Source organism: Muscardinus avellanarius (genome assembly GCF_963383645.1).
Source record: "Muscardinus avellanarius genome assembly, chromosome: 2".
In the NCBI taxonomy this organism is placed as follows: Eukaryota; Metazoa; Chordata; class Mammalia; order Rodentia; family Gliridae; genus Muscardinus; species Muscardinus avellanarius.
The window spans coordinates 111300094-111325630 of record NC_137787.1 but is presented as its reverse complement, the minus strand read 5'-3'; the positions used below and the strand labels follow the sequence as shown (position 1 = coordinate 111325630).

Genomic DNA, 25537 nt, shown 5'->3' with positions numbered 1-25537 from the left:
AAATGCCTATTTCTGTTTACTAGCTTATTATAAAGGATACTACAAGAATGCAGATGACCAGCCAGGTGAAGAGATGCATGTCCTCTCCCTCTCCGAGTACTGCTCTCCAGGACCCTCCTTGTTTCAGTGTTCTAGAAGCTGATTGAATCTTGTTCAAGAGTTTTGCCTTTGCCAGGCATGGTTGCACACACCTGTCATCCCAGCACTTTGGAGGCTAAGACAGAATGATCACAGGTTTGAGACAGCCTCAGCAAGTAGTGAGACTCTCATCAACTTAGCTAGACCCTGTTTCAAAATAAAAAATAGAGCAGGGTATAGCTCAGAGATAGGATGCTCCTGACTTCCATCTCTGGTATTAAACACACACACACACAAACACACACATACACACACACACACACACACACACACACACACACACACAGGCTGACCGTCCCAGAGGTCAGTAGGTGGGGCTGACAGTCCCTACTCTACTCACAATGTACTCTCTGGAGACTGGTCCCATCCTGAAATCACGTGGGGCCCAAACCTGAGTCACCTCATTAGCATAATCACAGATGTTATCCACGAGGCTTATTAAGAATTATAAATGACTAGACACACTTCACCCGCTCAGAAAATTTGAAGGACTTCAGGAGCTCTATGACACAAACTAGGGACAAAGGCTGAATGGATTTCATATTATACCATAGCCTCCAATTAGCACTCGACGCTCCAGGGCAGAGCTCCCACCGTTTGCTTCCTTGGGGTCCTCACAACACCTGCAGAGGTGCTTGAGCACCCAGGTGATCAGATGATCAGCACCCTGGGTTTGTCTGGTGCCCAAGGCAGTGTGCAGAGCATAGACTCTTCCCATGCCCTGCAGGCAGATGCTTGAGAGGCCCAAGGTTGGGGCTGCAGGAAGTGTGGGCGTGGATGTGCCTGGAGACAGGGACAAAGTCCTGTAATAAATTACGTGGGCCCAGAGTGCTCAGCCATTTCCTCTTGGGACTCTTCCGTCTCCTCCTCTGCCCCTTACTCTGTAACAACCTGCTCCTTCACCTGCTCCTGCCTCCTGCCTGGCTCTTTCTGGGCACCCAGGGTAAAGGGGAGTACCAGATCCCAGTGCTGACAAGGTAAGGGAGACCCGTGTGCTCCTCTAGCTGAGGGGGAAAGGGCTAGCCTCCCTGGAGGAGCCATGTAGGGAGGCTCAGACCTGGAAACAGGGTGGGGCAGGCCAGTGCAGGAGAGGCCTGGGAGAAACCAGAAACCTCAGCCCAGGGACTTGGCCCATTGAGCAGGACGAGGTGAGGCTATCCTGGTCCTCCGTTACAACAGGGCAGACACTGGCACAGGGGAATGGCCAGTGCTGGGCAGCCCCAGCTCCCTGCATATCCGGCAAGTCAGCCCAGGTACTATGACTAGCCCTACCGTGCCTTACGCGGTGGTTCACCATGTTATCACAGCACTGCGGTGCCATGGCCTGGTTTTGCAGATGCAAACTGAGAATGGCGAGAGCTAAGGTCCCACAGGAAGAGCAGAGGGGACTTCTACTCCAAAGACTGGCGTATCTGACCAATCTCCATTCCTTGGGCAATTTTATTTAGTCATCTCTGAGAGGCCTGGGCCCTGGCGTGAGACAGGGTGTATCCTGGCCTCAAGGCCTCCTCGGAATGGTCTGTTGGGGTGTTGGGGAATAGGTGACTGAGGAGAGAAGGTGGTGGTGAGCTCACGCAGGCTGCTGCACATGCCCATCACCACTTCACAGAAGGAGAAATTTGCGTCACCGAAGTTGGGAGGGCTGGGCCTGGTCAGGCAGCTGGCCTGTGTGGGCCCCAGCCCCAAAAGCTTCCCATGGCTAGGCCACTCCTGCATCCTTGGTAATGGTGGACTTAGATTTTATTCTAATCCATAAAACCCCGTAAGACTGTCAGCCAGGCACGGCGGTACATGTTTTTAATCCCAGGACTTGGGGAGGCCGAGGCAGGAAGTGTAGTTTGGAGGTATTGCCCCTGGGTTCAATCCCCAGTACAAAAAAAAAAAAAAAGACTGAAGGAAACCCAAACTCTGAATACAGTGCTGGAACATGCTTCCCTGCAAAATCTTGCCAAGACATACCTGAGAGCCAGTTGTGGTGTTGCAAGTTTGTAATCCCAGTACTTGGGAGGCTGAGACAAGAGGATGGCAGGTTTATGGCCAGCCTCAGCTACTAACTCTCCACGACTTAGTGAGAACCTTTTGCAAAATAAAGAATAAAAATTAGGGTTGGGGTAATAGCTTGGAGGTAGAATGCCCCTTGGTTCAATTCCGAGTACAGGAAAAAAAAAAAAGCCCCATTTGCTAACGCAGGGAACATCACGTCCTGCATGCTGGGAGTTTAGATGAAGTGGTAATATGTGTATTGCTCTGGGGGCAGCTCAGCGGAGCAGTGCCTAGATGCATGGTGGTACCTGGCTCTCAGACATCAGAACAGATAAAACGTGAGCTTCTGGGTGACAAAGAACCACCCCATTCCCTGTGGTGAGCCCGAGGCTGAATGCAAATTATTATTCAATAAAGGTAAGATGGGATAAAGAGGCTGAGAAAGTGTGATCCTGCATCCGGGTAGGACTGTGACTCCTGCATGCTTTCATTCAAAGCCATTTCTTGAGCCAGATACTTGGGGACACTTGTGAACAAGCAGAGGCTGCCCCCCCCCGCCCCCCGCCCCGGGCTCCACTTCGAGGGAACTGGATGGCTGACATTCTGCTTTCTGTCCAAGTACAGGCTGTGGAGTGGGTGACCCAGAATGTCGGTGTTCAAGCTGGTAAGAATTGCATTTATTGAAGCTAGGGATTTTTGTGTGTGGAACCTGCCCCAGCCAGAGCTGAATCACTTCCAAGGAATGAAAAAGAAAGGCAAAGGGAAAATGAAAGCGATGAGGGTGTTTGAGGCATGGGACAGGTTCTATTATCTAAGAACAACAACTTTAAACACGGCTTAAACACTTTTAGTGGTGCACGCCTTTAATTACGGTAGTTGGGAGGCTGAGGCAGAGGATCACAGATTCAAGAACAGCCTCCATAACTTAGCAAGACTCTCCACCATTTACCAAGTTCCTGTTTCAAAATAAAAAAAATAAGGGCTGGGGGTGTAGCTCAGAGATAGAATACCTCAGAGTTCCATCTTCAGTACCAATATACACAAATACATATATATATTTTATGTATGTATTTATGTATATCAGATTGCTCTTTTAAAAATTGTGGTAGGGCCAGGCGTGGTGGCACACGCTTGTAATCCCCACACTTGGGAGGCGGAGACAGGAGGATCACGCTGGTTTGAAGCCTTAAGCCTCGCTGGCTTAAGAGACCCTGCTTCCAAATGATAAGGTTAAAAAATAGGTCTGGGAGTGTAGCCCATGGGAGTGTATCCCAGAGGTAGAAAGGCTTCCACGAACCCCAGAAAAAAAAATTGTGGTAAAAAATATATCATTCAATTTGCTTTCTTAACCCCCTGTTTTTTGCAGTATTGGGGATGAAGCCTAGAGGGGCATTCTACCTCCTAGTTATAACCCCAGCCCTATTTTTTATTTTTTATTTATATTTATTTATTTATTTATTTATTTATCTATTTATTTATTTGTGGTACTGGGTGTGGAACCCAGAGGCTTTCTACCTCCAGACTATATTTCCAGACCTATTTTATTTTAATTAATTAATTAATTAATTAATTAATTTTGCGGGTCTGGGGATGGAACCCAGAGGCATTCGACCTCTGAACTATACCCCCTGCCCTATTTTTTAATTCTTTATTTTGAAACCCGGTCTCACTGAGTTGCAGAGGGCCTTACTAAGAACCTAAGACTGTCCACAAATTGTGATCCTCTGGTCTCAGCCTCCCGAATGCTGGGATTACAAGCGTGCGCCACCATGCCAGGCTCCTATTTTATACTTTATTTGGAAACAGGGTCTCACTAAGTTGCTGAGAGCCTCACTAAGTAACTGAGGCTGGCTTTGAGCCTGTGTGATCCTCCTGTCTCAGCACAGGGATTACAAGCGTGCCACCTTGCCCCAACTTCAGTCTTTGAGAGTCTCACTAAGTTGCAGAGGGCCTCACTAAATAACTACAACTGGCTGAGAACCTGCAGTCCTCCTGTCTCAGCCTCCCAAGGACTGAGACTACGAGTGTGTGCCACCACACCAACTAAGTTTATTTTTTAACTGATATATAAGAACAAAGAAATTGTATATATTAATGAGAAACTATGTAATGTTTTGATATGTATATACGACTATGTAATATTTAAATCAGGTTACACCTATCCATCTCCTCAAACATTTATTATTTCTTTATAGTAAAGACAGGCAAATTTTTTTAGCTTTTTTTTTTTTTTTTTGGTACTCGGAATAGAACACAGGGGCATTCTACCTCTAAGCTACACCCTCAGCTCTGCACTGGCATGGGCCACCATCCCCAGCTTTTTCTTAGCTTTTTTTTTTTTTTTTTTTTTTGGTAGTACTGGGGATTGAATCCAGATGTAGTCTACCTCTGGGATATACCCCAAGCCCTATTTTACTTTTCATTTGGAAACAGGGTCTCGCCAAGTTGCCGAAAGCCTCATTAAGTTGCTGAGGCTGACTTCAAAACTGTGATCCTCCTGTCTCAGCCTCCCAAGTACTGGATTACAAGGGTGATCTGCTGTGCCAGGCTGTTCTTAGCTTTTTGAGACAGTACACAATTCTTACTTGTAATCACCCTACTGTTCAGTAGCACTCTAGGACTCCTCACCCTTGTCTAGTCATAACTTATCCGTTGATCGACCTTTCTCCTATCCCTCCATTCTCTGGTGACCACCATTTCCTTCTCAACTTCAATGAGATCAACATTTTTAGATTTCAAATATGGCCACAATCATGTAGTACTAGTCTTTGCCTGGCTTATTTCACTCACCATACTGGTCTCCATCTATGTTGTTGCAAATTATAGGATTTCATTCTCTTTTGTGGCTTAATAGTATTCCACTGTGTATATGTATTACATTTTCTCTATCCTGTTGGTATACCTGTGGGTGGACACTTGTTGTTTCCATTTCTTGGCTATTATGATAGTGCTGCAACAAACATACACATAGCAGATGTCTCTTCAACATACTGATTTCATTTACTTTGGATAGATACTGGTGGTGAGGTTGCTGGATCATATGGCAGTTCTATTTTTAATTTTATTTATTATTTTGGTACTATGGGTTGAACCCAGAGGCATTCTACAATTGAGCTACACCTCTGGCCCTTTTTATATTTTTGTTTTTGAAACAGGGTCTCACTAGGTTGCTGAGTCTGTCCTAGAATCTAGATTTCAGGTGTGTGTCACCATGCCCATCCTCTGGCTCTTTTTGGCTGCACCAGACCCTCAGGGCCCTCCCATAACTTCAGGCAGCCCTCCTGCCTGCTCTGGTTTCACCAGAGATAGTGTTTTGTTTCTGTTTTTCATCCTTCTCACTGCTTACTGAGAGGATGCAAGTGAAAATGTTGTTGGACTAGTGGGTTAGGGTACTCTCATCAGAAGAATCAGACAGGCACAACTTGGCCAGAACAAGACTCTCATATACTGGGCCTTACTCCCACAAAAGGGAGGCACAACGCTGACCAGAGAAGGTCAGGCTGGCCGCAGGACGAAGGAAAGAACTGGCTTTTGTTTCTGTGAGAAGGGCTGTTAGCAAGAGGGGCTAAGGGTTTAGGAAGTTCATTGGTTTTAGGTACATTTCAAAAGGTGGGGTTATGCCAGGGCCAGGTGGTACAGGCCTGTAAACTCAGTACTTGGGAGACTGAGACAAGAGGATTGCAGGTTTGAGGTCGGCTTCAGCAATTTAGTGAGGCCCTCACAACTTAGCGAAACCCTGTTTCAAGATAAAAAATAAAATAAAAAGAGCAGGGTGCCTCTAGGAGGTAGAATGCCCTGAGGTTCAATCCTCAGTATCAAAAAACAAAAAAATAAATGTTAAAAAAGTAGGCTTTTGCCAGGCGTGGTGGTGCACGCTTGTAATCCCCGCGCTTGGAAGGCTGAGACAGGAGGATCGCACAGGTTCAAAGCCAGCCTCAGCTACTTAGTGAGACTCTCAGCAACTTAGTGAGACCCTGTTTCAAAATAAAATACAAAACAGAACTGGGAGTGTAGCCCAAAGGTAGAAAGCCTCTGGGTTTCATCCTCAGCACCACAAAAAAATAAAAGTTTTTTCTTCTTTTTTTGTGAGGCACATTAGCCCCGAGGAAGCTAAGCCAGCCTGTCCACTGGGGCTACAGTAGTTCTTCATACCGATGCCACATCCTGTACCAATAACTCTGCTTTGTGATAAGGATGAGTTCTGTTTCTGAGACTGTTAAGAGACCAGACGAGCCGGGCGTGGTGGCGCACGCTTGTAATCCCCGCGCTTGGGAGGCAAAGACAGGAGGATCGCGCAGGTTCGAAGCCAGCCACGCTGGCTTAGGAGACCCTGTTTCCAAATAAAAATATAAAATAGGTCTGGGAGTGTAGCCTGGAGGTAGAAGGGTTTCCAGGAACCCCAGTACCACCACCACCACCAAAAAAAAAAAAAGGAGACCAGACGAGAGGAGAAGGAAGCGCAAACTGTGGCAACTGACCAGCCAGGGCCCTGGCACCTGCTGGTGACAAGTGGACAGTTTTATCCTTGCTGTTGCTTGTTAGGGTCTACTAGCCAGCGTCCGGGCCCCAAGGAAGCTCCTGGTCTCTGCAGCCGATGTGCACAGACCAAGCTATTCACAGCAATCACTGCACCAAGGCCCAGGAGTGCATCTGCCTTTTGTCTTATGGTGCCTGTCTCAAAAAGGTCTTGCTGCCATTTTTAGGTTTGAGAAGCTCTCTGCTCTAAACCCCTCTGCCTGCTTGCCGGGCGTGGTGGCGCACGCTTGTAATCCCCGCGCTTGGGAGGCAGAGACAGGAGGATGGCACAGGTTCGAAGCCAGCCACGCGTGCTGGCTTAGGAGACCCTGTTTCCAAATAAAAATGTAAAAATAGGTCTGGGAGTGTAGCCCAGAGGTAGAAGGGCTTCCAGGAACCCCAGTACCACCAAAAAACAAAAAACAAAACCCTCTGCCTGACCACCTTCATAAATAGCAGCCAAATTTTAAGGGATTGGGGTTTTTCTTTGTGAGAGGCACTGTGAACTTATTGTTGCAGGCAGGATAGAGGCAGGACAAGAAGCTGTACACACATCATGGGTACCTGTCTAGTGAGCCGTGCAGGTGACACTGGCTCACAGCAGAGGAGAGGGAACAGGGTGGGGAAGGAAGGGATGGGGACAGAGAGAACAGAGGAAGAGGGGGAAATGGAGGGAGACAAAAAGAAGAGAGCAGAGGGAGGAGAAGGGAGAGAGAAATCAAAAGAAGGAGAAGAGAGAGAGGAGAGAGAGAAAGAGAATGAGAATGAGGGAAGGAGAGAGGGTTAAAGGGAGGGAGGGGAAGGAAGAGCCACCCGGGCTCCAAGTTGAAGGGGATAGACAGCTCCAGGACAGCTAAGTCTCCAGCGGGCAAGGGCAGAGGGACCGGGTGACTACTGTCTCCTTTGCTCTCCAGGGTGACCATGTGTGGCTGGACCCTCCCTCCACCAACCAAACGACAGTGGCCATCGGGGGCATCATCATGGAGACGAAGCCAGGCAAGATCCTGGTTGAGGACGACGAGGGCAAGGTCAGCATGGGGCTCACCCTGCCAGGCGCTGGAGCCTGATCCCTCTGGGCTTCTGAAGCCCAAGAGGGATTTCCGGGGCCGGACAGACCATGGAGGAGCCCTGGTCTGTGTGAACAACAGTTCAAGAGTTCCGTTCAAGGGAAACTAGGAGCATCAGGGGCAGGAAGGAGTCGGGGGAGCCACGTCAAGGAGGAAGGGAGGCTGAGAGCCGTTGCGCAGAGTGAAGGGGAGGTGTGCACAGGGGAGGACAGCAGAGACGCAGAGGAGAGCGAAGCTCAGGTGGCCAGAAGCTGGCCCCCTGTTAGAAATATATTTCCATGGTATTGTAAGAAAAGACACATACATATTGCCGGGCGTGGTGGCACACGCTTGTAATCCCCACACTTGGGAGGCGGAGACAGGAGGATCGCGCAGGTTCGAAGCCAGCTGTGCTGGCTTAAGAGACCCTGTTTCCAAATAAAAAAGTATAAAAATAGGTCTGGGAGTATAGCCCAGAGGTAGAAGGGCTTCCAGGAACCCTAGTACCACCAAAAATAAAAAAGAAAAAAAGAAAAGACACATATTCAGAAGAAGCCCTGCAAGGCAAATTTTACTTTTTGCAAAAAGGGATTCTGCCACCAGTAAAGTTAGGTAGGGGCCGGGCGTGGTGGCGCACGCTTGTAATCCCCGTGCTTGGGAGGCGGAGACAGGAGGATCGCGCTGGTTCGAAGCCAGCCGCGTGCGCTGGCTTAGGAGACCCTGTTTCCACATAAAAAGGTAAAAAAAAATAGGTCTGGGAGTGTAGCCCATGGGAGTGTATCCCGGAGGTAGAAGGGCTTCCAGGAACCCCAGTACCACCAAAAAAAAAAAAAAGGTAGGGAAGAACAACCTGGTGGGAAACTGCTGGGCATTTTATTTCCAGAGCGAGGCTCCTGTGCTGTGCTCCTATTGGTAGGAAAGTAACCACACAAGTTCTCCACCATTGGCTGTATGAGGTGGCACTTGCAATTCTCAGGAGATGCAAACTGATAGAAAAGAATATAAGCATGCAATACAACAAGGTTGCAAAGTGGCATTTCTACAATAGGGAACTCAAGTCAAGCTATTTCTTTGCTAAAAAGTATCTGATTATATTCTCACACCCAGAGTGGCAGAGGCAGCCAGGGGCCGTGAGGCAAGGGGAGGGCTGCAGGGTGCATCCCGCTGGCCACCTGACTCCTCCTGGGACACATGGACCTGCCTGCCTGGTGGGGCTGCAGGGTGAGGCTTGGTGCAGACATGGCCTCCAAAGAGCTTCTAGACGGTGGCCCAGAAGCTCCAGATTGTGGGAATCAGTAAAATAACTTCGATTTGCATAATGATGCACAGTTGCTCAAAAAACACATTTTCAAGCCGGTGTGGTGGTACATGCCTGTAATCCCAGTACTTGGGAGACTGAGACAGGAAGATCACAGGTTTGAGGACAGCCTCAGTAAGTACTGAGATGCTCATCAACCTGAGAATACACTGTTTCAAAATAAAAATAAACTGGGCGTGGTGGTGCTCGCCTGTAATCCCAGCATTGGGGAGGCTGAGACTGGAGGATCATGGTTCGCAGACAGTCTCAGCTACTTTCTGAGGCCCTCTGCAACTTAGGGAGACTCTGTTTCAAAATAAAGAATAAAAAATAGGGCTGGGGGTGAGGTAGAATGCCCCTGGATTCCATCCCCAGACCCGCAAAAAAAATTTTTAATTAAAAATAAAATAGGGCTGGGGTTATAGCTCAGAGGAAGCATGCCCCTGAGTTCAATCTCCAGTACAAAACAAACAACATTAGCAAAAAAAAAAAAAAAAAAAAACAAAAAAACCCACACTTTTATTCCAAGCACCTGGAAGGCCCCAACTGTAGGCTGACCTTGGGCCGTGTTACCAAGCCCTCCACCCTGGGCTGAGGTTCCTCCAGCCCAGCTCCACATGGGCCCTGGGCCCTCCTCACATGCTGACCCAAACACAGGTGTCCCTTGACATCAACCATAGAGGGCCACTCGCCCCAGGTCAGTTGATCTGTGACCCCCTGGGCGGCTGGCTCCCCAGGACGTGGAGGACAGGGGTGGGGCCAGTCCACCTGGAGGCTCCTCAAGGGAGGCTGCACCTATCATTCTAGGAACACTGGATCCGAGTGGAGGACCTGGACATCCTCAGCCCTATGCACCCCAACTCAGCCCAGGGTGTAGACGACATGATCTGCCTGGGGGACCTGAATGAGGCAGGCATTGTGCACAACCTCCTCATACGCTACCAGCAGCACAAGATCTACGTGAGTCCTGCCACCCTGTGTCCCCTGGGAGCCGGGGGCGGGGATGATGTATTGGGGGGTCCAGAGCCAGGCATGGCCCCATGTCCCACCGTGTGAAGTGGGCCAGGTACCCAACTCAGAAGAAGCAGGGCTCAGACCCTCCAAGGAAGCTGGGATAGCGCACTCAGAGACTGGCACCGTCAGTGGTGGAGGGCACCATTCGTTTCCTCCATCCTGGGCTGACCAAAATCTTGCTGACAGTGGGGTGGGCACAGCCTGCTGCTCCTCCTTCCTGGACATGAGGCACACAGGGTGTCCTGGTGGGATAGTGAGACCTGTGGCAGCCAGAACCTCGGGGCCGGAGGAGGAGGTAGGTGGGTGGGTGTGGGAGGGAGGGTCACCCCAGCCCCAAGGTCTTCATCCCAGCGCCCTGCAGAGCCAGCACTCCAAATTGACCCCAGCTGCACTAGGGGCTCTGCCCAGGCAGCTGCGGCCAGGGAGTCACCCTGCCTTGCTTGGTCTGCAGGGGAGGCTGGTTGGGCTCTGACCTGCCCTTGTGGGTGTAGTGCAGAAGAGAGCTGGGCACCCTGAGTGGAAGGCACAATCAGAGAGGACAGGGAGAGCCCCTGGAGGAGGAGGGGCACTGCGCCCTGCTACAGCTTGCTGGCAGCAGCAAGTCTGAACTGTAGCCCATCCCTCCCCACGCGCCTGAGTGAGGCCTTTACCTGGTCCTCACAGCCTAGATGGCAGAAGATAATGTTAGTGTGGCGATGATCCTCTGTCCTACCCAGAAGGGCAGCCACCCTTGTGGGGGCTCCCAAGAGCAGATGAGCCTGAGCTGGGGTCCCAAGGGCAGAACTTGTCATTCAGCGCTCTCCTGTGTGTGTGCGGTACTGGAGATGGAGCCCAGGGGTATTCTACCTCTGAGCTACACTCCCAGCCCTTTTTATTTTTTATTTTGAAAAAGGGTCTCTTAAATTGCTGAGGCTGGCTTCGAACCTGTGATCCTTTGGTCTCAGCCTCCCAAGTACTGGGATTACAGGCACTCGCCACCACACCTCGACATTCAACACATTTTTTTATCAAGCTCCTTATGTGTACCAGACAAGGTGTTGAAAATTTAACCTTATTTTTGTTGTTGTTCTTGGTTGTTGTTGTTGTTGTTGGTGGTGGTGGTGGTGGGGTGTGTGTGTGTGTGTGTGTGTGTGTGTGTGTGTGATGTTGGAGATGGAACCCGGGCCTCACCATGTTAGACAAGAGCTCTACCCTTGAGCCGCATACCCAGATCAACACTGAATCTTTTGGGATTGTGCTCTCAAAAGCTCTCGTTCCTGGTGGGCACCCCAGTTTTCCTAAAGGGAATCCAAGCAGCTGAGGGTCTTGTCTCCCTAGCTCAGAACTAAACCCCAGTATTCCAACATTGAGGTCGGGTCTTGGTAGCCCTCAAGGGGTCACCCCGAGGCCAAGGCCACACCAAACAGCCCTATCCTGGGGCAGAGGGTACTAACCACCTGCTCCCTGCTGCAGACATACACGGGCTCCATCCTGGTGGCTGTGAACCCGTTCCAGATGCTGCCCCTGTACACCCTGGAGCAGGTGCAGCTCTACTACGGCCGCCACATAGGTGAGCTACCTCCACACGTCTTTGCCATCGCCAACAGCTGCTACTTCAACATGAAGAAGAACAAGAGGGACCAGTGTTGCATCATCAGGTAGGGTGCAGGCTGCTGCCATCAGGGGCGAGGAGCCAGCCATTGCCCCAGAGCAGCCTGTGAAGGAGGGATGTCCCCGCTCCTAAACTGCAGTGGCCTGCACACCTTCAGGGAGGTTTATGCAGCTCACTGGCACTGTACCCTGCTCGGCCCTCCCCTCACACAGAAGCGTTGTCCTCCAAAGCTTCCTTCCTTCAGAACCTGGCTTCTCCCCGTGCCACTGAGCCTGGATTGCCCAGCCATCAGTGAGTGTTTCCTGAGTCAAGGAAGGGAGGTAGAATGGCTCTGTTAGAAACGGGGCCCTCCCAGAACATGGGAGGCTAAGACAGGATGATCACAAGACAGCCTCAGCAACTTAACCAGACTCAATTAAAAAAAAAAAAAAAGGCAGGTGAGCCGGGTGTGGTGGCGCACGCTTGTAATCCCCGCGCTTGGGAGGCAGAGACAGGAGGATCGCGCAGGTTCGAAGCCAGCCGCGCTGGCGTAAGAGACCCTGTTTCAAAAATATAAAATAATAGGTCTGGGAGTGTAGCCCAGAGGTAGAAGGGCTTCCAGGAACCCCAGTACCACACACACACACACAAAAGGCAGGTGTAGCTTGGAAGTAGGCTGCTCCTCAGTCTAATATCTTAGTATCATGAGAGAGAAGGAAGAAAGAAATGATGGAAGGGAGGGAGGGAAGAAGGGAGAAAGATAGGTCTGGAAAATAATCAGTATGGAGGTTCTTCAAAAGATTAGGGACAGAGCCAGGTGTGGTGGCACATTTCTATAATCTCAGTAGTTGGGAGGCTGAGACAGTACAATCACAGATTTGAGGACAGCCTCAGCAAGTAGTCTCATCAACCTAAAGATACCCTGTTCCAAATAAAACAGAGCTGCTGGGGTGTAGTTCAGAGGTAGAATGCTCCTAGCTTCAATCCCTACACCAAAAAAAAAAAAAAAAAAAATATATATATATATATATATATATATATATATATATATATATATGAACAAAACCACTCTATAACCCAGGTATACCATTCCTTGGTATTTATCCAGAAGAACTAAAGTTAGCACACGATAGCAACACAAACCCAAGCATACTCGAGTTTATAGCAGTACAATTCACAGAGCCAAGTTACAGAACCAGCCTGGTTGTCGTCACCAGATGAATGGGTATAGAAGATGTGGTCTGTACACACAGTGGAGTTTTACTCAGCCATACCGACAATCGACAGGCTCTTGTCATTTGCGTGAAAATGGTTAGAACTGGAGAGAATTGAAGGGAAATAAGCCAGACTCAAGGTTCTCACTCGTGGAAGCTAGAGAGAAGAAAGGAAAAAAGGGGAGATTTGTGGAGACCCATGAAATAAAAGGGGCTGGCAGAGTAGACATGGGGCCAGGGAGGAGCAGGGAGTGAAACTGGCCCGATTGTCTCTGTCTTATATGGATATGTCATAATGAATCTCACTCTTATGTGTAATTATGATGCACCAATAAAAATAATTTAAAAATAGGAGCTGGGCGTGGTGGCACACTTGTAATTCCAGCATTCGGGAGGCTGAGACTGGAGGATCGTGGTTCACGGGCAGCCTCAGCTACTTAGTGAGGCCCTTTGCAACTCAGTGAGACCCTGTTTCAAAATAAAAAATAAAAATAGGGCAGGGGGTGTAGCTTGGAGGTCAAATGCCCCTGGGTTCCATCCCCAGACTTGCAAAAAAAAAAAAAATAGGACCCTGAATAGGGATGAGAGTGGGGGGAGCAAGGTTCAAACAGGCAAGCAGGGGACAGGAACAGCTAAAATTCCTGCCTCCGGGAGCTCACTTTCTAGAAGTGGAGACCCACAGGCAGTGCATAAATAGGTTTTGTTGTTGTTTTGTTTGTTTGTTTTAGAGCAGGGTCTCCAGTGTTGCCAAGACTGGCCTATAATTCTCTTGTCTGGGCTTACAGATGTGCACCATCACATTATTAGGCTCTGTAAGTAGGTTTTTATGCAGCTACTAAGAGCTTTGAAGAAAAGCATGGCCAAGAAGAGGAGACAGAGTGGCAGGGAATGTGGCTTTAGGTCAGGGGATGGGGCCCAGTTTCTGAGCAGGGGCACTATTTTTGAACAGGGGCCAGAATGATGTCTTCTAGCAAAGGTGATCACATTTAATGACTTTCCTCAGCCACCCTCTGAAGTAGATTGTGTGTGTGTGTGTGTGTGTGTGTGTGTGTGTGTGTGTGTGTGTTTGTAGGCATTTATAAAATGTCTAGGGTCATTTTATCTCCGAGCTTACCCTCAGCCCAATTTTCTTTTCTGTTTTGAAATAATGTCTGGCTAAGTTGCTGAAGCTGACCTTGAACCCACAATCCTGAGAGTCCGCAATTCTTCTGTCTCGGCCTCCCAAGTCCTGGCATTTCAGGTGTGCACTATCACACCTGGCTGAAAATATTATTGTTTTACTGTTACTGTTAGGGAAATCAATCAAAAGAGAGGTTGAGATCCTCTCTCAGTGGCACCTAGCAATGAAGTGCAGAATTCAGGCCCAGGGCTCTGGAAAAGACAACAGAGAGGTGCCCGGGAGAGAGCTGCCCCAGTCAGTCTCCCAAGAGGCTTTAGCTGGGCTGGGCCTCACCTCGGCCTAAGCCGAGCTGGGCTGCAGCCAGCAGAGCAGAACGCTCACAGGGTCTGCCCTGTCGAGAGGGCAGCAGCTGCAATGGGGCGTGCTGAGGAGAGGAGAGAGCCCCTTGGCGCCTGCACCTGCAGAGAATGACATTGGAGGTCACACGGACCCCCTTCTTGCCCTGGTGTCTTGGTTCATTGACTGCTGCTATAATAGAATATCAGACTGTGAATTATAAATACTAGAAGCATATTTGTCATGGTTCTGGAGGCTGCCACGTCCAAGTCGAGGGCCACATCTGGTAAGAACCAGGGGCTGTGTCCTAACTTTCAGGAGGCATGATGTGGTGAGAGCACGTGGAGAGAGAATGGGGAGCCAACTTGCCCTTTGTCAGGAGCCCACTCCCCAAATAACAGCATCAACTCACCTTGTACCCAACCATCTTTTGAAGGCCCTACTTTTTTTTTTTTTTTTGGCGGGTCTGGGGATGGAACCCAGGGGCATTTGATCTCCGAGCTACACTCCTTGCCCTGTTTTATTTCTTTTTTAATTTGAAACGAGGTCTCACTAAGTTTCGGAGGGCCTCACCAAGTAGCTGAGGCTGTCCTCGAACCCTGATCCTCCAGTCTCAGCCTCCCAAATGCTGGGATTACAAGCGTGTGCCACCACACCCGGTTCGGCCCTACCTCTTAATACTGTGACAATAATAACTACATTTCAACATGAGTCGAAAACAGTGCCATAGGCCTGGAGTCCCAGCCACCAGAGGCTGATACAGGAGGATTGCTTGAGCCCAGGATTTGAGACCAGCCTGGGAAACATAGCAAGACTAAGAAGAGGAAAATGGGGGTGGAGGAGAAGGCAGAAGTGGGGGGAGGAGGGATCAACATGCATTCTGGGAGAAATATTTATTTATTATTTTTGTGGCACTGGGAGTGGAACCCAGGGGCTTTCTACCTCTGGGCTATACTCCCAGGCCTATTTTATACTTTATTTGGAAACAGTCTCACTGAGTTGCTGAGAGCCTCACTAAGTGGCTGAGGTTGGCTTTGAACCTGCGCGATTCTCTTGTCCCTGCCTCTCAAGTGCGGGGATTACAAGCGTGCGCCACCACACCCAGCACTGGGAGAAATATTTAAACCACAGCACCTGGCTTTCCCCAGAACCCTGAGCAAGTCCCCTTGGGCTCTCTGCCCTTGGTGTCCTGTCTCTGTACTGATGGATTATCTGATGGGCTCCTGTGTGTGGCAGGTGCTCAGAGTCCACTACTGTGAGTGGAGGTTGTTGGTCTGACTCCTTTGCTGGCATAGTAATTGTGGATGTTTTGCCTTTTTGAAAAGCTGCATTTTTCAGAGAAAACTTATATTTGCCTGGGATTTGCTTCAGCACAGTTCAGGCAGGAAAGCAAAATTAAGCAGAAGTTGAAACTGGGTAAAGGGACAATAGAAGTCCATCATGCAAAAGTTAAAATCAGCAGGCATGGTGGCACACACCTATAATTCCAGTACTTGGGAGGCTGAGACAGGAGGAGTGCAGGTTTGAGAGCAGCCTCAACAATTTAGCAAGAGCCTCAGCAATTTAGCAAGAACCTTGGGGTGGGGGTGTAACTTGGGGGTAGAATGCCCCTGGGTTCAATCCTCAGTGTGTGTGTGTGTGTGTATACATAGATACATAGATACATAGATACATAGATACATAGATACATAGATACATAGATACATATACATATATACATACATACATACATACATATACATATATGTATATTTAAACTTTTTTTTTTGGTGGTTGTACTGGGGTTCCTGGAAACCCTTCTACCTCCGAGCTACACTCCCAGACCTATTTTATAATTTTTATTTGGAAACAGGGTCTCTTAAGCCAGCGCGGCTGGCTTCGAACCTGCCTGATCCTCCTGTCTCTGCCTCCCAAGCACGGGGATTACAAGCGTGCGCCACCACACCCGACCTGTATATTTAAACTTTAAAGTACAGGATTCTTAGCTGGTCATGGTGGTGCACACTTGTAATCCCAGCATTCGGGAGGCTACTTAGTGAGGCCCTCTGCAACGTAGTGAGACCCGGTTTCAAAATAAAGAATAAAAAATAGGGCAGGGGGTGTAGCTCAGATGTCGAATGCCCCTGGGTTCCATCCCCAGACCCGCAAAAATAAATAAATAAATAAATAAATAAATAAATAAATAAATAAATAAATAAACCACAGGAGTCTGGCCGGGCGTGGTGGCGCACGTTTGTAATCCCAGTGATAAAAAAAAAACCAAAGTGATACAAACATCCACGGCACGGTGCTTGGCGTGTTTCCCTCTAGATCCTACTCCACTCTCCACCCTCTTCCCACATAGGCTAGTGAGACTGGTGTGCTCACTTGATATGTAGACATAGCGTTATTTGAACTATTTTCTTTTTCAGTTCCCCTTTCACTCCCCTGCCTTGCTCCCTCCTCCAGTCCCCCCACTGCTCTACTGGTCTATCTTCTCATTTATCTGAAGTCCCTTTTGTTTCTTATTGTCTCTGTAGCTTCCACATGTGAGAGAAAACGCAGCCTTTCTGAGGCTGGTCGATCTCACCTTAGCAGACTATCCCCTAGTCCACACACATTCCTGCAAACGACATGACTGTCTCTGTGGCTGTGTAAGATTCCATTTTGCGTAGGTACCACCGTTTTCCTTCTCTAGCCATCTGTTGAAGGACACCTAGGTTGGTTCCACAACTCGGCTACTGTGGGTTGTGCTGCTATAAACACTCACTGGAGTGTTCTGACTTTCATTCTTTTGGAAAGATACTGAGGGGTGGTGTGGCTGGGTCCTATGGGGGTCCCATTCCTAGTCTTCTGAGGAACCTCTCCACTGACCTCCACAGTGACTATACTCATTTGCAATCCCACCAGTAGTGTAGAAGAGGTGCTATTTCCCCCACCTCTTTGTCTTAATCATTCATTTGCATTTAGAGCACTGTGCTGGGTGGCCCGGGAATAAGCCAAATCCGACTGTGCCAAGGACCCTGCAGTAAAGGGGGGACTACCTGGATACAGGAGGTCTAATAGGACTGTCTAATGGGCCCATAGGAGACTTCAGGGAAATGCAAGGGGGTTTCTGCATGGGGAAAGGGAGTGGTCTGGGATGGATTTGCAGGAGAGTTGAGAGGTGTTGAAAGAAACAGCCATTCTGTGGACTCATATTCTCGCATACCCTCTTGACAGCGGCGAATCTGGGGCTGGGAAGACAGAGACCACCAAGCTCATCCTTCAGTTCCTGGCCACTATCAGTGGCCAGCATTCATGGATTGAGCAGCAGGTCCTGGAGGCCAACCCCATCCTGGAAGGTAAGTCACCCTGGGAACTGGCCTCCTCCCTGAGCCCCTTGGATGGAAGCTTTGCTGCAGGAGGCCACCACAGACAGGGATGAGAGAAGTTCTAGCCTCCAGAAACCCCGCAGCACCAAGGGGGCAGAATGATGACCTTAAGAGCTTTCACTGTGCCTGCTTCCACAGGATTCAAGAAATATTCCTTTTTAAAGGGCTCCAAGATGAAACTGATTTGGGAAATGCTGGCTGTGTTTGTACAGGTTTCCTGAAAAGCAGTCGTTGTGCTATATACAGTTAGGCTGCAAGGGGAGTGTGTTGAGGGGGTGACCCTTGGGGAGGGTACAAGGGGTAAGCAGGAACGGACAGCACAAGGCTTCAAGCTGGGATGCTGACTGAGCACTTTGGAAAGGAAAGAGAAAGCAGAACTGGGTGAGGAGAGGTTCATGTTGGACACCTCACAGGCGGCTCCATGCTTGCTGCCGCCATTGTGAACTTCTGTTTCAGGAGAAGGCCTCACAGTGGGCACACAAGGTCCTGGGTGGCCTGACAAGGCACTTTGGATCGAACTGTTCCTTAATCTGGTGTGGTGGCTCACACCTAAATCTCAGTACTTGGGAGGCTGAGACGGAGAATTGCAGGTTTGAGGCCAGGTCCTTTGCAACTTAGTGAGACACTTTCTTTTTTTCTTTTTTTTTTTTTCTTTTATTTATTTATTTGTGGGGGGGGCGTCTGGGGATGGAACCCAAAGGCATTTGACCTCCAAGCTACACCCCCTGCCCTATTTTTTTAATTATTTATTTTGAAACTGGGTCTCTCTGAGTTGCGGAGTCCCTAAGTGGCTGAGGCTATCCGCGAACCACGATCCTCTGGTCTTAGCCTCCCAAATGCTGGGATTACAAGCGTGCGCCAACACACCCATATCGACATTTTCAAAATAAAAAATAAAATAAGGTTGGGCTGTAGCTCAAAAGTAGAATACTGGGCTCAATCCCTAGTAACACACACACACACACACACACACACACACACACACACACACCTTCCCCTTGGAGGCATTCTCCAAATGCCAGCACCCTCTTTAGCCCCTGGTGAGGGAGGCCCAGAAACCTGTGACCTTGGCCCTTAGGCCATCTGTCATTCACTGCAGCACAATCTCTTGTTTCTTTATGACTGAGAAGGCCTTTACATGCAATAAAATTCACCGTTTTTGTGTACAGTTTTATGAGTTTAACAGACTCATTCAGCCCCATAATGGCCCATGATAATTGTCAAATCACCTCCAAAACTTCCCTTGTGTCTCTTTCTGGTTAGCCCATTTCCCTAACCCCAGCCCTGGTAACCACTGAGCTGTCTTTTTCCTCTAGTTTTGTCTTTATTTCAGAATGTGATAAAAATGAAATCATTCCATTTATAGCCTTTTGTGTCAGCTACTTTCGGTTTCTCATGAACCCTTCTGTGTGGCTGCCCCTGCATCAACAACTCTCTTTTTTAATGCTGAGGAGAATCCCACTGTGCGGAGGCGACACAGTCTGCCTGCTCACCAGTGGAAGGACACCTGGGTGGTTTATAGTTCTTAGCAATCATGAATAAAACTTCTGTAAACATTCACATACAGGTCTTTGTGAGAGCATGGTGGGGTTCCAAGCGTGCGCCGCCAGCCTGGATCATGCTTGACATCTCAGTGCTTGGCCTTTTTGTTGTTGTCATTGCTTTTGATACTAAGGATTCAACTAAGGGATTCTACCTTCAAGCTACCTACCCCCTTGTTCCTTTGTATTTATTATTATTATTATTTTTTTTTTTTTTTTTTGTGGTTCTGGGGATGGAACCCAGAGGCTTTCTACCTTCGGGCTACACTCCCGGACCTATTTTATACTTTATTTGGAAACAGGGTCTGACTAAGTTGCTGAGAGCCTCACTAAGTAGCTGAGGCTGGCTTCGAACCTGTGCGATCCTCCTGTCTCAGCCTCCCAAGCGCAGGGATTACAAGCGTGCGCCACCACACCTGGCAAGGGGCTTGCATGTTTTGTTTTGTGACCAACAGCGTGTGTTGCAGGGGTTCATCTTAGTGGAGACAGGGCCAGACAGGTGTCCCATGCCGGCTCTCTTTGTGACTCGTCAGCAGGTGCTGCTCACAAAGTCCACCGCACAAATTCTAGTCAGTTCTAGTCTCAGGTGTATGTGGGGAAGAGCCCTTCAGGGACTCTCCATAATCTTTCTTATCATAGGCATAGCCCTTGCTCCAAAGCCTCCAGGCGCAGTATGTAGCAGGACATAAATACAATGTATCAGAAGAGCCTGCAGTCACAGCTCTAAGAAAACCAATCGGGATCAGAGACAGCCCTAGCCCCTCTCACCCCAGCCTCTACCCTGCAGCCCCGGCCAGTTTTTTAAAATGCAAACTGAGGCCGGGCGTGGTGGCGCACGCTTGTTATCCCCGCGCTTGGGAGGCGGAGACAGGAGGATTGCAGGTTCGAAGCCAGCCACGAGCGCTGGCTTAGGAGACCCTGTTTCCAAATAAAAATGTAAAAATAGGTCTGGGAGTGTAGCCCGGAGGTAGAAGGGCTTCCAGGAACCCCAGTACCACCAAAAATAAAATAAAATAAAATAAAATAAAATAAAATAAAATGCAAACTGAGCCGGGCGTGGTGGCGCAGGCTTGTAATCCCAGCATTCGGGAGGCTGAGACCTGGAAGATGGCGGTTCGCAGACAGCCTCAGCTACTTAGTGAGGCCCTCAGCAACTCAGTGAGACCCGGTTTCAAAATAAAGAATAATAAATAGGGCAGGGAGTGTAACTCGGAGGTCAAATGCCCCTGGGTTCCATCCCCAGACCCACAAAAAAAATAAAAAATAAAATAAAATGCAAACTGGCTTCCACACCCAACTCCCCCACCATCTGCAGAGCTAGTCCCCAAATTCTGAGGCGGGCATTCAAGGCTTGTGCCCCCCCTCGCCCCCTGCTGTCTGTGCACCTGCTACTGCTTTCTACTGCCTTAGCTCTGGTATCTCCTGCCTCTGGCCCCCCAGGCGTCCCTGCACTCCCTTCTTCTCTTGATGTCCCTGGCTGCCACTGCAGTCTGGAGAAGCCCTCCCTATCCCTCAGGTCCACGCTCCCTGCCTCTTCTGAGAAGCCTACCCAGATGACCCTCTAAAAGTCAGTTTCCTCCTTTCTCTCCTTATCCTGGGCGCCACCCGCTCACCCTCAGCCTTTGGAAACGCCAAGACAATCCGCAACGACAACTCGAGCCGCTTCGGGAAGTACATCGACATCCACTTCACCCCCAGCGGCGTGATTGAGGGTGCGCGCATCGAGCAGTTCCTCCTGGAGAAGTCCCGGGTCTGCCGGCAGGTGAGGCTCCAGCACCTGGGCCCAGTGCTCCAACCAAACAAACCAGAGGGCTGTCTCGGTTTTGAAGTTTGCATCCATAGGTTTCCTTCATTCTTTGGTGCCAGAATGCCTCATCTTGCTAGAATTAATTCTCGGGCTGGGCTGGTCCCCAGATGTGGGGTAGGGTAGGTGCATTTTCAGGTGTGCTGGGGCAGCGGTTGGATGACAGTGTCCAGAAGGTCATGTGGTCAGGACATGCTGGCTTGTGTATCACACAGGGCCTATGATCAGAAGGCTCTTGCCTGGTTCAATGCTCTGCTGCTGCCATCTTGAAATTCTGGCTGGTCCTCAGCAAGAGGCACTGTTTTGCGGCAGCCTGAGTGGTAGAGATCCCCATGTGTGGCACCTGCAGCACAGAATGAACGCAGCTGTGTGTGTGTGCTCAAGTACATACATGCACGCCCAGTCTCTTATAATGGTATAGCTCCTAACACGGATGGGCGTGCTCGTACGCCAAAGTGCGCCCACGCACACATATCCACACACACACACACACACACACACACATGTCCAGAGGGAAAACACCAGCAAAGGCGCCCAGGCGTGTGTGAAGTGGGCAGACAGCCTGGCTGTGGAAAGCTGCCGATGACTTGCACTCAGCGCCCCCGCCACACCCCTCCCGCCTGCTGCCGGGTCTCCCGTGGCCTCCCCCACAGGCATTGCCAGGTGGGGACACTTTATCTCTAGCTAAGTAGCTCGCCCGGCCACCGGGCCCGCAGGCACCAGTGTCTGGCTCTCCAGCTTGCCCTGCCCAAAGCCCATCCTTCTGCACATCATGGTCAGTGAGTTTGTAGGACTTGTTACCCAAAAGAGCTCCCCATAGTGAATGGGAAACTGTGGAAGCAGCCTGTACACAAGGCTGTCCATGAGGCGGGAGACCCAAACTTACGCCTTAGGCTCACTCTCCCCACCCTCTCTCTCTCCTCTGCTCTTTCTCCTTCCCACCACCATGCCCTGAAGACAACAGAAAAACTATGATGTGAGCCGGGGGCTACAGCTCATGGTAGAGAATGTGCTTACCATATGCAAGACCCTGGGTTCCACCCCAGAACCCAAACTAACTAAATAAATAAGTAATCACACAACATATATTAGTATATATAGAAAGAATATGTTAGAATATATATAATATTAAGCCGGGCATGGTGGCGCACGCTTGTCATCCCAGCATTCAGGAGGCTGAGACCTGAAGGATCGCGGTTCGCGGACAGCCTCAGCTACTTAGTGAGGCCCTCTGCAACTCAGTGAGACCCGGTTTCAAAATAAAGAATAAAAAATAGGGCAGGGGGTGTAGCTCGGAGGTCGAATGCCCCTGGGTTCCATCCCCAGACCTGCAAAAAAAAAAAAAAAAAAAAAAAGAATATATATAATATTGATTAGTAAGCCAGGTGTGGTGGCCCACGCTTATAATCCCAGCACATGGGAGGCTGAGACAGGAGGATCACACAGGTTCAAAGCCAGTCTCAGATACTGAGTGAGGCTCTCAGCAACTTAGTCAGACCCTGTTTCCAAATAAAGTATAAAATAGGTCCGGGAGTGTAGCCCGAAGGTAGAAAGCCTCTGGGTTCCACCTCCAGCACCCCCTCCAAATAATATTGATTAGCATATATAATACATATTTAATATATAGTACAAATATTTTAGATATTAGTACAGATTAGCGTATATAGTGTACACTAGTATTTATACTATATATGTAGTATACATAGCATAGATATTTTTGTATATGTAGCATGTATTGGTATATATATTATATGTCTAGTGTATATAGTATAGATATTTTGTACATATACTATATATTTAGCATGTATAGTATAGGTTAGTATACAAAGTACAGATTAGCATATACACTATATGTTTAATAATAGTATATATATTTTAGTTTGCATATTATAGTGTATTTATAGATAGCATATCTATACTATAGAAGGCTGGGGAGAATTATGAAGGAAAAGACTATGTGCACTGATGTAGAAACAGTTGAATAAAAAGGAAGATGAAGAACAATAAATAAGCCGGGCGTGGTGGCACAGGCTTGTAATCCCAGCATTTGGGAGGCTGAGACCGGAGGATCGCAATTCACGGACAGCCTCAGCTACTTAGTGAGGCTGTCCAACATAGTGAGACCCTGTTTCAAACTAAAGAATAAAAAATAGGGCAGGGGGTATAGCTTGGAGGTTGAATGCCTCTGGGTTCCATCCCAGACATGCAAAAAAAAAAAAAATCCCCATAAATATATTGTTTGTATAAAAGAAAATAAGGAGCTATTTATAATAAGTAAATGAATTTAAGGTGTGTAGAAGGAATATAGGCCCTTAGGGCTTCAAAAGAGAAAGAGAGAAAGGGATTTTGAAGAGGGGGAAGGAAAAATAGAAAGAAATTCTCAATTTACTATGCCACATACTTAAAATAGCTTGAATATTTACAATGGATGTCTATTTGTACATGTTTTAAATAAAATACTGAAGGTCCAGGTAATCTCTGGCTGTCAAGCTCTCCAGTGGGTCCCTAAATGGCTCTAAGGTGCATGGGACTGTGAGTTGGAGTCTTGGTGGCTTTGGGCGCAGGTGGCTACAGGGAGGGGGAGCAGTCAAGACCTAGGAAGGGCAGGACATGAGATGAACCAGCCCTGGAGGCCCAGCCTGGCCAGCCCTCGGGTCTCTGCAGAGCCACACCTGTCTGAGAGGCCTGGAGCTGAAGCTGAGACAGTCCCCAGGTCTGGTGGCCTCTGGGAACTTGCTTACAAGTCTCTCTGGGACACCCTCCCTCCCAGGCCACTGAGGAACGGAACTACCACATTTTCTACAGCATGCTCATGGGAATGAGTGTGGAAGAGAAGAAGCTGCTGGGCCTGGGCACCCCCTCAGAGTACCACTACCTGACCATGGTGAGCCTGCCCTGCCCGTGCCCACTCCACCCTCCATTTACAGCTGCAGAAATCCCCCAGCCCTCGCGGGGCCGGAGGCAGGGTGACAGCCCCCTTCCTTCCCTGCCCAGCTTTGCTCTTGGTAGCCTATTCCTGCCCTTCTGCCCCAAGCTGGACTGTCCTCTGTCCCCACAAACCTCATCTTTCTTTGGTCCCCTCTGGACCAAAAGGCCCCCAACACAATGGTGCTAGGGAGTCATCCACACACCAACTGCTCTCCTTGTAGGTGCCCCAGGCCCCACCCGGTGCTGCTTTGGGATCAGCACATGGGGCCAGCCCAAACGCCACCTCCAGGAAGCCTCTCCCTGCCTCCCTGTGAGGCTGGCCCTGCTCCCTTGGTCTTAGCACCGAAGTAGCCTGTGACACAGTAATTTGCCTGCCTCTCCTAGATGCCCAGCACCTGGAGTAGAACTAGGGCTCACACTTCTGAGCCCCAGCAAGTAACACAGGACCTAGTATATGTGAGCCTTGGAAAGTATTTGTTAAAGGAACAAGCCGACAATGTTCCCTAGAGATAGACAGGGCCGGCTGGATGGATGACAAGTAGACTCAGAGAAGAAATGACTTGTGGAGGTCACACAACAGTGGAATCCCAGTGCTGCAGCCAGGCCTGGCCGTGCTGTGGCCCCAGCACTGTGGTTCCACTTTTATCTATTTTTTTGAGCTTTTATCAGTTTTGTGCCCTTCAGGGCACACCCAGAGCCTGTGAAGTGTGACTTCTTGGGGCCAGGCAGGTCCTGGCCTCTCTGGCCTCCTATGGAGGAACTCCAGCGACGCCAGCAGTTGAAGTGCCCTGTTTTGCAGGGAAATTGCATGTCCTCAGAGGGACCGAATGACGCTAAGGACTACGCCCATGTTCGATCGGCCATGAAGATCCTCCTGTTCTCCGACTCTGAGAACTGGGACATCAGCAAGCTGTTGGCAGCCATCCTTCATCTGGGGAACGTGGAGTTTATGGGTAATGCGGTTTCTGCCCCAGCTGTACCTAGGGGAGGAGAAGTGGGCGACTGGACAGTGGGAGGAAGAAATCTCTGGGGGTTCATTTCAGAAGGATCCACAAGTCATGTAAGTCCAACCCAGTCCTAGAAAAACGTCTAGAAAATGTAGCTGTGATTTTGGAAGTTTCCCGGGGCTAGCAGGAAGAGAGCAAAGCTTGGGAGACTCCACAGGTAGAGACTCTGATCAATCAGCCCCCATTTCTTGATGGAACCCCAAAGTACCGATGAACCAAAGCACATCCATGCACAAACTTACGAACTAGTGTGTGAGCATTAGGGAACGTAAGAGTAAGGCGTCCTGAGCCGTCAGCACTCCCGAAATCGGACGGAAGATACTACGGTCCTCTCTGGAGGACAACAGCAACCTAGATTCTTAAGGACTCCTTCCAGTGATTTTTCAAACACATCATGCAGCATGAAATCAGAAATGAATAAAAACAAGTAAATAATATACCATGCGTAAGAACCAACAGACATAGTAAGCAACAGAAATTTCACAAAGATTTCAGATATTGGAATCATTGGGCACAGACGAAGTATTGCAAATTCTGGGCAACTTAGCAAGATCCTATTCTAAAAATTAAAAAAAAAAAAAAAAAAAGCCAGGCACGTTGGCGCACACTTGTAATCCCAGTAGTTGGGAGGCTGAGACAGGAGGATCACACAGGTTCAAAGCCAGCCTCAA

The 25537-nt window shown here is 49.1% G+C and overlaps 1 protein-coding gene across 1 annotated transcript in view; it reads left to right on the top strand.

Annotated features, from left to right (window-relative positions):
- Positions 1-2767: 2767 nt before the first annotated feature.
- MYO7B (myosin VIIB) overlaps positions 2768-25537 on the top strand; it is a gene marked incomplete at both ends in the record, with an annotated part of 63329 nt that continues 40559 nt past the window's right edge. Inside the window, 8 exons of the mRNA XM_080689407.1 lie at positions 2768-2785; positions 7551-7664; positions 9787-9939; positions 11446-11630; positions 17435-17556; positions 20747-20889; positions 23702-23815; positions 24659-24812. Of these exons, the coding sequence (XP_080545533.1) occupies positions 2768-2785; positions 7551-7664; positions 9787-9939; positions 11446-11630; positions 17435-17556; positions 20747-20889; positions 23702-23815; positions 24659-24812 (1003 nt within the window). The remainder of the gene's footprint in view (positions 2786-7550; positions 7665-9786; positions 9940-11445; positions 11631-17434; positions 17557-20746; positions 20890-23701; positions 23816-24658; positions 24813-25537) is intronic.